This window comes from Aquarana catesbeiana, linkage group LG02 (genome assembly GCF_042186555.1).
Source record: "Aquarana catesbeiana isolate 2022-GZ linkage group LG02, ASM4218655v1, whole genome shotgun sequence".
Taxonomy (NCBI): Eukaryota; Metazoa; Chordata; class Amphibia; order Anura; family Ranidae; genus Aquarana; species Aquarana catesbeiana.
This window is the reverse complement of record NC_133325.1, coordinates 737,087,987-737,103,505: the sequence shown is the minus strand read 5'-3', so window position 1 is coordinate 737,103,505 and position 15,519 is coordinate 737,087,987. Positions and strand designations below refer to the sequence as shown.

General features: G+C 40.9%; 1 protein-coding gene across 1 annotated transcript in view; it reads right to left on the bottom strand.

Moving 5' to 3' along the window:
* The window catches only part of NCAM2 (neural cell adhesion molecule 2), a gene marked incomplete in the record, with an annotated part of 595,102 nt that overhangs the window by 284,541 nt on the left and 295,042 nt on the right, over window positions 1-15,519 (bottom strand). The window contains 1 exon segment of the mRNA XM_073617071.1: window positions 343-417. Coding sequence (XP_073473172.1) covers window positions 343-417 — 75 coding nt within the window.

Sequence of the window (15,519 nt, the reverse complement as noted above, 5' to 3'; positions counted from 1 at the left end):
GATAGGCAATAAATACATGTGTTATTCTTATACAACATAAATTATTTAGCATGTATGCACTTGACACAAAAAAAGAATATAATTGAGGGTCCACTTTAAGAATAGGTAATGTATATTACCATGAATTTTACATTTTATATTTCTTTTGTCGCTTCAAACTGTCAATAGGAATGCACAAATATATTGTGTAGTTATTCCTAAAACATGCTTGAATGGATAAAATGTATATAAATTTAGGAACAAAATATTATACTATCACAACTACTACTACTAATACTACAACTACAAGTACTACTAATGATATAAACAAAGCAAACAAAAAGAAGGAAAAATATTACTTACCTGTACATGTAAAATACTTGGACTGTCCCACACTGATTTCAACTTTGCTGAGAGAAATTGAGACTTGCAATATAGCTGAAAAACAGATTTACATTTTTTGTAAATTTTGGGAAATTCTAAGGAAGGCATATTAACATGATATGATATTTAAATAAGAACTCTAAATAATACTTGTTTTGGCAATATTATTTAACATTCAGTCAAGGGAAATATTACTTTTCTGAATCAATATTTTTTAACTGGATTTTTGAAGCAGACAAAAAATTGATTGTCTTTTGTTTTGCTCTTCATTGTGTAAAATATTAATTCAGAGAACTGCCAAAAAAATATTTTCCAAAAGTAACTCTTATTAAGAACTCTTGTTAATTTGCAAATTGTCACCAAGGTGGGATTAAACTCTTTCTAAACATTTTAATTACAGAAATTAAAAATTTCAGCATTACTGCTTATTTGCATATTCAGTGTATTTTGATTTTAGATCTTATTTCCCCTGAAAGAAATTAAATGGGGTTGAAATTTTTTATGATCAATTGTTATTGAGATTTATCATAACAAATAGGAAAAAAGAAAAAAGAAAATTATACACTCATATCCTTTATTAATAATCTTATGCACAGTGTCTCAATGTACATGTACCACTCAGTATATTTTAATTCCAAATTGAATTAACTAAATAAAAAATATAACAAAAAACAAAAACAACAAAACAAAACAGAAAAAGGAGAAAAAGAGGAAGGGATAGGAGCCTGTTCTCTCCTTCTCCTACTACTCCATAAAAACATAAATCATCTACATAAATCATCTATCTAGTATAAGGGTTAAAGGGGTGAGAGGAAGAGAAAAAAAAGGGTATTTTTACAGGTAACCAAAACCTACACCCCATATGATCAACCGTGATTATATGTGCATGTTATATATATATATATCCAAAAGGTGAAAAAATAGAAAAAAAATAATAAAAAAGTATCCCTACTTGCTCTATTGGGAGGATACCCTTGGTTCACTCCAGGGAGGAGATTGGAGCGTTGGGCCTATGGGGATCATATGGGAATACAACATGCACTAGGTATGCCCCACAGGGAACTTTATCTCCTTTTTCGAAACTGGTGTCATCCCAGGGGAGCATACGTTTGGCTAGGCGAACATATTATCAAATGACAGATTTTTTTAATAAACTGAAATCCCGAGTAAGGCCCTTACATTTGAGATTTTGTGTATGAAGATTTCAGAGCCTAATCATCTGCTTTTGCAAACGTATAAAATAGTTTTCAATGGCCAAAATGGGTAAATCATACATTTACCTCTTTACAAGTTAAAAAATTGATGGAATCAATGCATTCTACCTCTATAAGCTCCTCTGTACAAGAAATGTCATATACGTTTTTGGTCAGATGGTACTGAACTCCGGTCCAATTGGCACAGATATATTTGACAGCAGATGATTGCAGTTGGAGGGGTTGTAAACAAAAGGGTACATTCCTCCACATATGGTGGTCTTGTTCGAAAACTAGACCATTCTGGGAGGCAATCGCTCCATGGATCAAGAAGTTGACTATCAAACCTATAGAATTATCACCCTTGCACTTTTTGTTCCACTGAATGCCTGCTTCTATTAAATTCTATAAAAAAGTATCACTCCACATCTGTTGAATGCAGATAAATTATTAATACCCAGTAGGAATGGGCAAACGGTTCGGCCCGAGCATAAGTTTGGGCCGAACTTTGGTTGTTCGGATTTTCAGCAAACACAGAACAATATGCGGTGTTCGGGGCAAACTCGAAAGCCGCTGGAACACCGTTAAAGTGTATGGGACACTAACATGAAAAATCAAAAGTGCTCATTTTAACCACTTGACCACTGGGCACTTAAACCCCCTTAATAACCAGACCAATTTTCAGCTTTTGGTGCTCTCACATTTTGAATGACAATTACTCAGTCATGCAACACTGTATCTATATGAATTTTTTGTCCTTTTTTTCACACAAATAGAGCTTTCTTTTGGTGGTATTTAATCACCGCTGGGTTCTTTATTTTTTGCGCTATAAAAGAAAAAAGACCGAAAAATCTGTAAAAAAATAAAATTTTCTTCGTTTCTGTTATAAAATTTTGAAAATTAGTAATTTTTCTTCATATATTTTGGCCAAAATTTATACCGCTACATATCTTTGGTAAAAATAACCCAAATTAGTGTATATTATTTGGTCTTTGTGAAAGTTATAGCGTCCACAAGCTATGGTACCAATATCTGAAAATTGATCACACCTGAAGTACTGACGGCCTATCTCATTTCTTGAGACCCTAACATGCCAGAAAAGTACAACTACCCCCCAAATGACCCCTTTTTGGAAAGAAGACATTTCAAGGTATTTAGAAAGATGCATGATGAGTTTTTTGAAGTTGTCATTTTTTCCCACAATTCTTTGCAAAATCAAGTTTTTTTTTTTTCTTTTTTTTTTTTCACAAAATTGTCATATTAGCAGGTTATTTCTCACACACAGCATATGCATACCACAAATTACACCCCAAAACACATTCTGCTATTACTCCTGAGTATGGCGATACCACATGTGTGAGACTTTTACACAGCGTGGCCACATACAGAGGCCCAACATGCAGGGGAGCACCTTCAGGCGTTCTGGAGCACCCAGGCCAATTCTGACATTTCTCTCCTACATGTAAAAATCATCATTTATTAGCTAGAAAATTACACAGAACCCCAAAACATTATATATGTTTTTTTAGCAAAGACCCTAGAGAATACAATAGCAGTCATTGCAACTTTTTATCTCGCATGGTATTTGCGCAGCAATTTTTTTTAACGCGTTTTTTTGGGAAAAAAAACTGTTTTGTGCTTTACAAAAACCAAAACAGTAAAGTTAGCCCAATGTTTTTGCATAATGTGAAAGATGAAGTTACGCCGAGTAAATAGATACCTAACATGTCACCCTTCAAAATTGCACGCGCTTGTGGAATGGCGCCAAACTTTGCTACTCAAAAATCCCCATAGGCGACACTTTAAAATTTTTTACTGGTTACATGTTTTGAGTTACAGAGGAGGTCTAGGGTCAAAATTATTGCTCTCGCTCTACCGATCGCAGCGATACCTCACATGTGTGGTTTGAACACCGTTTTCATATGTGGGCGGGACTTACGTATGCGTTCGCTTCTGCATGCGAGCACACAGGGACAGGGGCGCTTTAAAATTTTTATTTTTATTTTTATTGTTCATTTTACTTTATTTATTTTAGTTTGATGCTTTTTTCCAAAAAAAAAAAAAAATTGACCACTTTTATTCCTATTACAAGGAATGTAAACATCCTTGTAATAGGAATATGGCATGACAGGTCCTCTTTATAGTGAGATATGGGGTCAATAAGACCCCACATCTCACCTCTAGGCTGGGAAGCCTGAAATTAAAAAAAAAAAAAAAACTATCCTGGCTTCGATCGTAGCTGTGAGTCGGTAGAAGCATGGGAGGGGGGGACGTCCCCTCTCGCCTCCCGTAAGAACGATCAAGCAGTGTAACAGCCGCTATGATCATTCCTATGGTGTAGGGAATCGCCGGCTGAAAAAGCTGATATCTGAATGATGCCTGTAGCTGCACCCATCATTCAGATATTCCCGCACAAAGTCAAGGACGTTGTATGACGGCCGGCGGGCGGGAAGTGGTTAAAACGCATTTTTTTTTTTAACACAAAGTTGTCCATTTATACAATATTTCTACCACATAACATGTACATAGCAAAAATGACACCCCGAAATAGAGCATGGCTCGGTATGGCGGGGTATTGCGGAGTATGGCGGGGTATTGCAGAGTATGGCGGGGTATTGCAGAGTATAGCGGGGTATTGCAGAGTATGGCGGGGTATTGCAGAGTATGGCGGGGTATGGCAGGGTATTGCGGGGTATGGCGGGGTATTGCGGAGTATGGCGGGGTATTGCGGAGTATGGCGGGGTATTGCGGAGTATGGCGGGGTATGGCGGGGCTTTGCAGAGTATTGTGGGGGTATTGCAGAGTATTGTGGGGGTATTGCAGAGTAATGTGGGCTTTGCAGAGTATTGTGGGGGTATTGCAGAGTATTGTGGGGGTATTGCAGAGTAATGTGGGCTTTGCAGAGTATTGTGGGGGTATTGCAGAGTATTGTGGGGGTATTGCAGAGTATTGTGGGGGTATTGCAGAGTATTGTGGGGGTATTGCAGAGTAATGGGGGCTTTGCAGAGTATCGTGGGGGTATTCAGAGTATTGTGGGGGTATTGCAGAGTATTGTGGGCTTTGCAGAGTATTGCACAGCAGAAGGGATGGCTGAGCATGGATGGATGGATGGCTGGATGTCTCTGTGCAGCGCTGTGGGCACTACACATGCAGCCCACAGCGCTGCAGACATCCACCCATCTCCCTCTCCTCCACAGTGTACCGATCGGTACACAGGAGGGGAGGAGAGGAACCGGCGTCATCGGATGACGCCGGTCTGTTTACATGTGATCGTGCCGTCATTTGACGGCGCAATCACATGGTAAACGGCCGCGATCAGCGGCCATTTACCGGTATCCGTGATGCGCCGGGTCCTCTGGACCCGGCGGTCACGGATGTGCTCGGGTGCGCGCCCCAGGGGGCGCGCGAGAGGGGAATTCCGGGAGGACGTCATATGACGTCCTCCCAGAGTTAAGCAACCGCCCTGAAGCCGTCATTCGGCTATAGGCCGGTTGTTAAGTGGTTAAAGGCTTATATGCAAGCTATTGTCATAAAAGTGTATGGGGACCCGGGTCTTGCCCCAGGGGACATGTATCAATTGAAACATTTTTTTAAAAAACGGACGTTTTTTCGGGAGCAGTGATTTTTTTAATGCTTAAAGTGAAACAATTAAAATGAAATATTCATTTAAATATCATGCTGGGGGGGGGGTGTCTATAGTATGCTTGTAAAGTGGTGCATTTTTCCCATGTTTAGAACAGTACCACAGCAAAATGACATTTCTAAAGTCAACCAGAAGAAGCGTTACTGAGTGACCCCGCCCCCTCTGACATTACGGGAAAGCCATAGGTATGTCCCTATGCATCAGAGGGGGGCGGGGTCACCTGGTGACATCATTGTGTGGCACCGCCCTCAGTTATAATAGGGCTGTCACCTGAGAGGCCAGTCATTACAGCGGGTGCCTCCCATGGAGGAAGATCGGTGGCGGCGTGCAGCTTTTTTTTTTTCGGTCCATCAGAGCGAGAGAAGAAGATGAATGGACTTCGTGGGACACTTTTATTTGTTTATTCTTTAATAAAGGACTTGTCCCAAGCCATGTCTTGTTTTTTTTACCATTTTCACACATTTTTGTGAAATGGTAGGGGTACATTTGTACCCCGTTACCATTTCACACAGGGGGGCCTGGATCTGGGGGTCCCCTTGTTAAAGGGGGCTTCCAGATTCCGATAAGCCCCCCACCCGCAGACCCCCACAACCACTGGGCAAGGGTTGTGGGGATGAGGCCCTTGTCCCCATCAACATGGGGACAAGGTGCTTTGGGGGGCCGCCACCCCAAAGCACCCTCCCCATGTTGAGGGCATGTGGCCTGGTACGGTTCAGGAGGGGGGCGCTCTCTCATCCCCCCCTCTTTTCCTGCGGCCTGTCAGGTTGCGTGCTTGTATAAGGGTCTGGTATGGATTTTTGGGGGACCCCATGCCATTTAAAAAAAAAAATTGGCGCGAGGTTCTCCTTAAAATCCATACCAGACCTGAAGGGTCTGATATGGATTTTGAGGGAAACCCCCACGCCATTTTTTTTATTTTGGCGTGGGGTTCCCCTTAACCACTTCCCTACCCGCGTATAGGCATATGACGTCCACAGATGGGATCTCCCAACCTGGGTGGACGTCATATGACGGCCTCGGGTTCCCGGCCACCTAGGGGGTGCGCGCGCGCGCCCGCCGCGTTGCTCGGGACCCAGTGCATGTGCCCGGCGCCTCGATGTCCGCCGGGGACCCGCGATTGCCCGTTAACTGGGCCCGACCGTGGATCTGTGTGTGTGAACACACAGATCCATGTCCTGTCAGCTCAGAGAAGACCGATCTGTGTTCCCAGAACAGCGGAACACTGATCGGTCTCCTCCCCTTGTGCCCCTCCTCCCCCTACAGTTAGAAGCATTCCCTAGGAAACACATTTAACCCCTCCCCGCCCCCTAGTGGTTAACCCCTTCACTGCCTGTCACATTTACACAGTAATCAGTGCAATTTTATAGCATTGATCATTGTATAAATGTGAATGGTCCCAAAAATGTGTCAAAAGTGTCCGATGTGTCCAACATAATGTCGCAGTCACGAAAAAAAAATCGCAATCGCCGCTATTACTAGTAAAAATAAAAAATAATTTTTTTTAAAAAAAATGCCATAAATCTATCCCGTATTTTATAGATGCTATAACTTTTGCGCAAACCAATCAATATACGCTTATTGCGATTTTTTTTACCAAAAATATGTAGAAGAATACGTATCGGCTGAAACTGAGGAAAAAATGTGTTTTTTTTTTTTAAATTGGGATATTTATTATAGCAAAAAGTAAAAAATATTGCGTTTTTTTCAAAATTGTCACTCTTCTTTTGTTTATAGCGCAAAAAATAAAAACCGCAGAGGTGATCAAATACCACCAAAAGAAAGCTCTATTTGTGGGGAAAAAAGGACGTCAATTTTGTTTGGGTACAACGTCGCACGACCGCGCAATTGTCGTTTAAAGTGCGACAGCGCTGAAAACTAAAAATTGGTCTGGGAAGGAAGGGGGTAAAAATGCCCGGTATTGAACCGGTTATTAATATCCATACCAGACCTGAAGGGCCTGGTATGGAATTTGGGGGACCCCAATGCATTTTTTTCTTTTAATTTTGGTTCGGGGGTTCCCCTTAATATTCATACTAGACCTGAAGGGTCTGGTAATGGACTGTGGGGGAATCCCATGCCATTTTTTTCAATTACTTTTATGTGTATTGCCGGGACCGACAATTCATTATAGCCGCGAGTACTTTTAAATTACTTTTTTCCTTTAGAAATTTCATTTTGCTCTTGGACTGTTCTATACACAGGGGAAACATGCGCCACTTTACAGGCATAATATAGACACCCACCAGGTACGAAATTTAAACGAATATTTCACTTTTATTGTTTCACTTTAAGCATCATTAAAATCACTTCTCCTGAAAAAACTGCCATTTTTAAAACTTTATTTTGCATTGACACATGTCCCCTGGGGCAGGACCCAGGTCCTTGAACACTTTTCATGACAATACCATGCATATAAGCCTTTAAAATTAACACTTTTGATTTCTCCCATAAAACACCCCAAATTGTTTGCTATTCGGCGAACAGGCGAACACCCGATGTTCGAATCGAACTTACGTTTAACTCGAACATTGGGCTCATCCCTAGTCCCCATCAACATGGGGACAAGGTGCTTTGGGGTCAGACTTCAAAGCACTCTCCCCATGTTGAGGGCATGTGACCTGATATGGTTCAGGAGGGGGGGCATTTTCTAGTCCCCCCTCTTTTCCTGTGGCCTGCCATGTTGCGTGCTCGGATAAGGGTCTGGTATGGATTTTGGAGGGCCCTATGCCATTTTTTTTAATTTTAGCGCAGGGTTCTCCCTAAAATCCATACCAGACCTGAATGGTCTGGTATGGATTTTGGGGGGACCCCCACGCCATTTTAAAAAAAAATTTGGCGCAGGGTTCCCCTTAATTTCCACATCAGACCTGAAGGGCCCTGTATGGATTTTGGGGGGACCCCACACAATTTTTTTTTAATTTTGTTTTGGGGTAATGGACTGGGGGGGGGAACCCATGCCCTTTTTTTCAATTAGTTTTATCTATATTGCCGAGACTCGACAATTCATCACAGCCGCAATCAGTTTTAAATGACAATTTTTCAATTTACGCAGCACTTTACATATACATTGTGTATTCAGTCCCTACCCTCAAGGAGCTTACAACTTAAGGTTCCTAACACACATTCATACATATACTAGGGCCAATTTTGACAGGATCTGATTAACCTACCAGCATGGCTTTAGAGTGTGGGAGGAAACCGGAGTACCCGGAGGAAACCCACGCAGGCACAGGGAGAACATGCAAACTCCAGGCAGATGGTACTGTTCTAAACATGGGAAAAATGCGCCACTTTACAGGCATACTATAGACACCCCCCCCCGGCATGATATTTAAAGGAATATTTCATTTTTATTATTTCACTTTAAGCATTAAAAAAATCACTGCTCCTGAAAAACGGCCATTTTTTTAAAACTTTTTTTGCATTGATACATGTCCCCTGGGGCAGGACTCGGGTCCCCAAACACTTTTTATGACAATAACTTGCATAAAAGCCTTTAAATGTTAGCCTTTGATGTTTTATGCAACAGTTCGGTAATATTGCCACATAGTCTTATTCCTCTTATAAATGCACCTGATATTCAGCAGAAGAATATGAAATTATATATTTCTTTCCCTTTTTTAATTGTTTTATTAGGAAGGTATTAGCTATTGCCAGGATGGGAGATAGAAAGAGGAAGAAAAGAGAAAATTGTTATATTTAAAAAAAGATTTTTTTTATTTATTTTTACACGTTTACACACTTTAGATACATACATATATATATCATACACACATAATCACGGTCGATCCCTATTGATCACCGTACCCAGATATTCTGGGACACCTGAGATAGGAATGGGATGTAGGTTTTTGTTATGTACAAAAGACTTCCCCTTCCTTTATTCCCCCCCCCCCCTCTCCTTTGGAATATATAATCACTATTAATAAGTATCTGGGGGTAAAGTTTAAAGTTCCCTTTAGATGCCCTTTACACATTATGATATATATGGGATGCTGTGTGCAGGGCCTGGTTGAGTTCAAGTTACATTGGACACAGAAATGGGGTTTCATTTACTAAAGGCAAATAGGTTGTCCACTTAGCAAAGTGAATTTTCTCTCTGGAAGGGTATTTTCACTTAGTTTAATGAATGGGGTAAGCTCTTTCAACTTCCACCATCCAATCATCTGCAAAGCGAACTGTAACCATATATATTAACCACTTCAGCCCCGGAAGGATTTACCCCCTTCCTGACCAGAGCGTTTTTTGCGATTCGGCACTGCGTCGCTTTAACTGACAATTGCGCGGTCGTGCGACGTGGCTCCCAAACAAAATTGACGTCCTTTTTTTCCCACAAATAGAGCTTTCTTTTGGTGGTATTTGATCGCCTCTGCGATTTTTATTTTTTGTGCTATAAACAAAATAAGAGTGACAATTTTGAAAAAAAACGCATTATTTTTTACATTTTGCTATAATAAATATCCCCCAAAAATATATAAAAAAAACATTTTTTTTCTTCAGTTTAGGTCGATACATATTCTTCTACATATTTTTGGTAAAAAAAAATCGCAATAAGCGTTTATTAATTGGTTTGCGCAAACGTTATAGTGTTTACTAAATAGGGGATAGTTTTATGGCATTTTTATTAATAATTTTTTTTTTTACTAGTAATGGTGGCGATAAGCGATTTTTATTGTGACTGCGACATTATGGCAGACATGTCGGACATTTTTGACACATTTTTGGGACCACTGTCATTTATACAGCGATCAGTGCGATTAAAAATGCACTGATTACTGTGTAAATGACATTGGCAGTGAAGAGGTTAACCACTAGGGGGCGGGGAGGGGTTAAGTGTGTCCTAGGGAGTGATTACTAACTGTAGGGGGATGGGCTGTGTGGGTGACGTCACTGATCTCTGCTCTGATGACAGGGAGTAGAGATCGAGTGACACTTGTCACTAGGCAGAACGGGGAGATGCTGTTTACAACGGCATCTCCCCGTTCGTCCTCTCCGTGAGGCGATCGTGGGTATCCCCGCGGCAATCGAGTCCGCGCGACCCGCGACCCGACTCACAGAGCTCCCGGCCGGCGGCGCGCAATGGCATGGCGGGGAATTCAAATGGACATACAGGTACGCCCATTTGCCCAGCCGTACCATTCTGCCGACGTACATCGGCGTGCGCCGGTAGGGAACCGGTTAAGCTATGTGAAAATTCCCTTGAAAAGTGAAAATGCTTTATTCCTGTAATAAATCAACCTCAGCATGTTTCTAATTCTTGCATTTTTGGTCTTTTAAATTAGTCATAAAATGGTATAACTTTAGCTCTATTTATCAATTTAAATCTTCTGTTTTAATTTATGGCTAACACAAAAGATGTTCTGTTAACCTTAACCGTTGTCACATTTCCACATATTTGACATTTAAAACAAAATGTTCAGCTAAGTAGCAAATCTCATATTTGCCCATTTTTCTCTGCTAAACTTGGTCAGGCATTTGAGGTATGAGAACTGCTCATTTTTTTATATCCCTAATTAGCCATATCTTAAGCACAAATTAAACTAGGTAATTAATATTTTCACAAAGATTACTGCCATTGCCTTAAAATACTTTCATTTTATGCAAATACCTTTTATGTATGCATTTCGCTACACAAGACACAGGAACCTTATCATGTCAGGTACTTGAAGTCTTGTTTTTTATTCTCTAAGACCTTGATTTCTTTGCTAAAATGGTTACACATTTTTTGATTGAAATATTATTTTCTTGACAAACATCTGAAGTGCAGTAGAGTAGATCATTCTAAACCCCCAATTTTCCTTGAATTTAAAAGCATCTTCTTTGGTATTTCACTCGTTTATTCTTCTGTCAAGTTGACTTCTGACAGACAAACCAAGATAGCAAAGGTGAATATCTTACAAAGATGACTCACATGAACTAGGAAAAATCCTTTAAAATTGGACTCCAATGCCCTGTACACACGATCGGAATTTCCCTCAGAAAAACCTTGGATGGTTTTTCCGACAGAATTCCACTAAAGCTTGCCTTGCATACACACGGTCACACAAAAGTTCTCTGAACTTTCGACCGTCAAGAACGCGGTGACGTAAAACACTACGACAAGCCGAGAAAATGAAGTTCAATGCTTCTGAGCATGCGTCAAATTGTTTCCGAGCATGCGTAGGAATTTTGCACGTCGGAATTGCTACAGATGGTCGATATTTCCGATAGGAACTTTTTCTGTTGGAAAAATAGAGAACCTGCTCCCAATCTTTTGCTGGCGGAAATTCCACCAGAAAAAGTCAGATGGAGCATATATACCATCAGAATTTCTGACCAAAAGCTCACATCAGACTTTTGCTGGTGGAATTTCCGATCGTGTGTATGGAGCATAAGCTTTCTGGACCACTTTCTTGCTAACTTGCTAACTGAACCAAGGCACTGATGCTGATTCATTATATAGTGAACACATTGATGGCATACAGGATACATGGGTGAAGAAAAACTTCTGAACCAGCATGGCTGGGCAACATGGTAAAAGTGTGTAAATCACAAGATGGGCAATACAGAATTACAAATAATATTAGTAAACAGCTTTGTATTTAAACTGTGCATTTTACTGCCTGCCTGGAATTCTGCTTTAAAAACGCTTTAACCACCACCCGCTGTATGGGAAAATGGTGGCCACAGGGTGGTTCTATTGTTCTGGGACGACATCATATGACATTGTCCTACTCTCGACGATCAGTGACGTGCTGTGTCCCCAGGACATGGAGCATTTCCGATCTCAGTGAAGAGCCGATGACATGGCTCTTTACCCATATGATCAGCTGTGCCCAATCACAGATGATCACATGTAAACAAGGAAATTCCGGTTATTGGCCTTCCTCTCCTCACACTGACAGCATGTGAGATGAGGAGAGACGATCAGCAGCATTTCCTCACAGGCTAGCAGTGCCACCTATCAGTGCCCATCAGTTCTGCATGTTAGTGCCTTCTCATCATGGCCACCTCATCAGTGCCCATCAGTGCAGCCTCATCAGCAAACTTCAGTGAAGGAGAAAAATGACTTATTTACAAAATTTTCTACCAGGAGCTAAGAAAAACTCTTTTTGTTTTCAAAATTTTTCGGCTTTTTTTAGCAAAAAATAAAAACCCAGCGGCAATTGAATACCACAAAAAAAAGCTCAATCTGTCTCAAAAAATGATAAAAATTTTGTTTGGGTACAGCACAATTGTCTTTGAAAGTGCAACAGCGCTGAAAGCTAAAAATTGGCCTGGGCAGGAAGGGGGTAAAAGTGGCCAGTATTAAACCGGTTAAGGATATACAGATGCAAACAAATCAGGCAGATTCCTTCCACCAGAATTCTTCAGTTCTTAGATACACTATTATGAAAAGTATTGGGATGCCTGCTTTTACACGCATATGAACTTTAACCTCCCTGGCGGTATGATTATTTAATATTTTTGATGCTGAAAGCGGTACCATTATTTTGCATGGAAATTTGGCGTTTTATATTGTGAGCCTGTAATTCTAACTCACTTAAATCTGTCCAAACCAGAGTCTAGTAGACATCTCGGATATGATAAAGTTTGAAACACGAAATCATAAATTATAATATAATAAATAACTATAAATAATTATACCAAATAATAATAATAATATAATAATAAAAAAAATTCAATAATGTAATCAAATCAAAAACACTGAAATTTACTCAGTTGCAGAATTGTCGCTGTCATTACTTTTCAGTGTTTGATGATGGATCTGCCCACAGATCACTATTGCTCAATTCTGCAAGTGATTCTAATTTATTATTGCTGTTTTCTAGCTGGTCTAAAACCACTTTTGATGTAAAGGGACGGTTTTGGTTGCTATGAACAATCTACAGTTTCCAGGCAGAAAGAACAGTTTTTATAATATAAATCTGCATGCAGGGCACTGGACAAACCACTAGGGACAAAAGGGATGTGAAATAATTTCATACAGTAATGTAATCTGTAAGATTACCGTATACTGTATGTATTGTGTGTGTTTCACTTTTTGAATTTGGCGCCGTTCTCCGTCCCTGTGCGTCGAAACACTCACAGTGAATGGAGCTCGGCTTCGTGATAAATCGAGCGGAGGAGGAGCCGCTCACACTGTGGGGAGACATCACAGGATCCAGGGGACAAGGTAAGTAAGCTCTTCCTGGATCCTGCAATGCGATCCCGAGTCTGGCTCAGGGTTACCGCTTTTGGTTCTGAAATTCCACCCCAAGCCAGACTCAGGGAGGTTAATGGCATACCAGTCTTAGTCCGTAGGGTTCAATATTGAGTTTGCCCACATTTCTGAGAAGGCTTTCCACAAGGTTTAGGAGAGTGTGTATGGGAATATTTAACCATTCTTCCAGAAGCGCATTTATGAGGCCAGGCACTGATGTGGACGAGAAGGCCTGTCTCACAGCGTCCGCTCTAATTCATCCCAAATCTGTTCTATCAATTTGAGGTCAGGACTCTGTGCAGGCCGGTCAATTTCCTCCACCCCAAAGTCACTCATCCAGGTCTTTAAAGGACCTTGTTTGTGCACTGGTGCACAGTCTTGTTGGAACAGACAGGGGCCATCCCCAAACTATTTCCACAAAGTTGGGAGTATGAAATTGTCCAGAATGTCTTGGTATGCTGAAAACTTAAGAGTTTCCTTCACTGAAACTTAGGGGCCAAGCCCAACCCCTGAAACACAGCCCCACACCATAATCCCCCCTCCACCAAATGATTTGGACCTGCACAAAGCAAGGCCCATAAAGAAATGGATGGGCTAGTTTGGGGTGGAGGAACTTGACTTCCCTGCACAAAGTCCTGACCTAAACCTGACAGAACACCTTTGGGATGATTTAGAGTGGAGACTGCGGACCAGGGCTTCTTGTCCACATCAGTGCTTGACCTCACAAATGCGCTTCTGGAAGAATGGTCGAACATTCTCATAGACACACTCCTAAACCTTGTGGATAACCTTCCCAGAAGAGTTGAATAGCTGTTATAGCTGCAAAGGGTGGGCCAACTCAATATTAACCCCTACAGACTAAGACTGAGATGCCATTACAGTTCAAAGGCAAGCATCCCAAAACTTCTGGTAATATAGTGTATTTATCAAGCTGTGAAGTCAGCTTTTACAAAGCCTAATTTTGATTAAATTGGTATATGCAGAATAGAAATGTTGGGTACCCTGTTCAAACTACTTGCTTCATTGATTTTCAGTTCCAGTTGAATCTAAGAAAACATCTTCAGGGGGCAAACTTAAATATAACATGTTTCTGAAAATTTGAAAGCACAATTACTATTTATTTTATTTATTATTCTATTTTTTTTTATTTGCCAGGATAGAAAACCTTGGGCATCCAGGAAGTTAATATTTAGTAATACCCTCTTTGTTTGAGAATTAGTTCTGTGGCATTTTTTTTCTCCATATGCCTATGATGATAAAAATCATCTGAAAGTCTTAAGCAAATAAAGTAAAAGGAGGAAACACATTTATTTAACCTGAAAAAAACATTTTGAAAAATGGAGCCAGTTAACCACTTGACAACTGGGCACTTAAACCCCCTTCCTAACCAGACTAATTTTCAGCTTTCGGTGCTCTCACATTTTGAATGACAATTACTCAGTCATGCAACACTGTACCCATATGAAATTTTTGTCCTTTTTTTCACACAAGTAGAGCTTTCTTTTGGTGGTATTTTATTTATTGCAGAGTATTGGCGAGTATTGGCAGAGTATTGGCAGAATATTGGCGAGTATTGGCAGAGTATTGCAGAGTATTGCAGGGTATTGCATGATATTGCAGAGTATTGCACAGTATTGTAGAGTATTGGCAGAGTATTGAACATTATTGCAGAGTATTGCACATTATTGCAGAGTAGTGCAGAATATTGCACATTATTGCAGAGTATGGGCACAGAGCAGCGCTGTGGGCACTACAAATCCAGCCCACAGCACTGCTAAAAACGATCTCTCCCCCTCTCCCCTCGCACTGTACAGATCAGTACAGAGAGGGGAGGGAGGAACGGGCGTGATCACTCTGTCATTTGTCGGAGCGATCATGTGGTAAACAGTCGCTACCAGAGCCGGCGGTCACGAATGTGTGCGGGAGCGTGCCCCATGGGGGGCAAAAGAGCAACATTCTTGGAGGACGTCCCACGGACGCCCAGCTAGAATAAGCTGACCGCACTGTAGCCGTCTTTTGGCTATGGCCGGTCGGCAAGTGATTAAAGTATATCTACAGTATAGTCCAAACTCTTCTTTTTTAGTTGTATTTGTTATTACAGACAGGTACAGTATGTATATACTGCCTGCAATTTATGG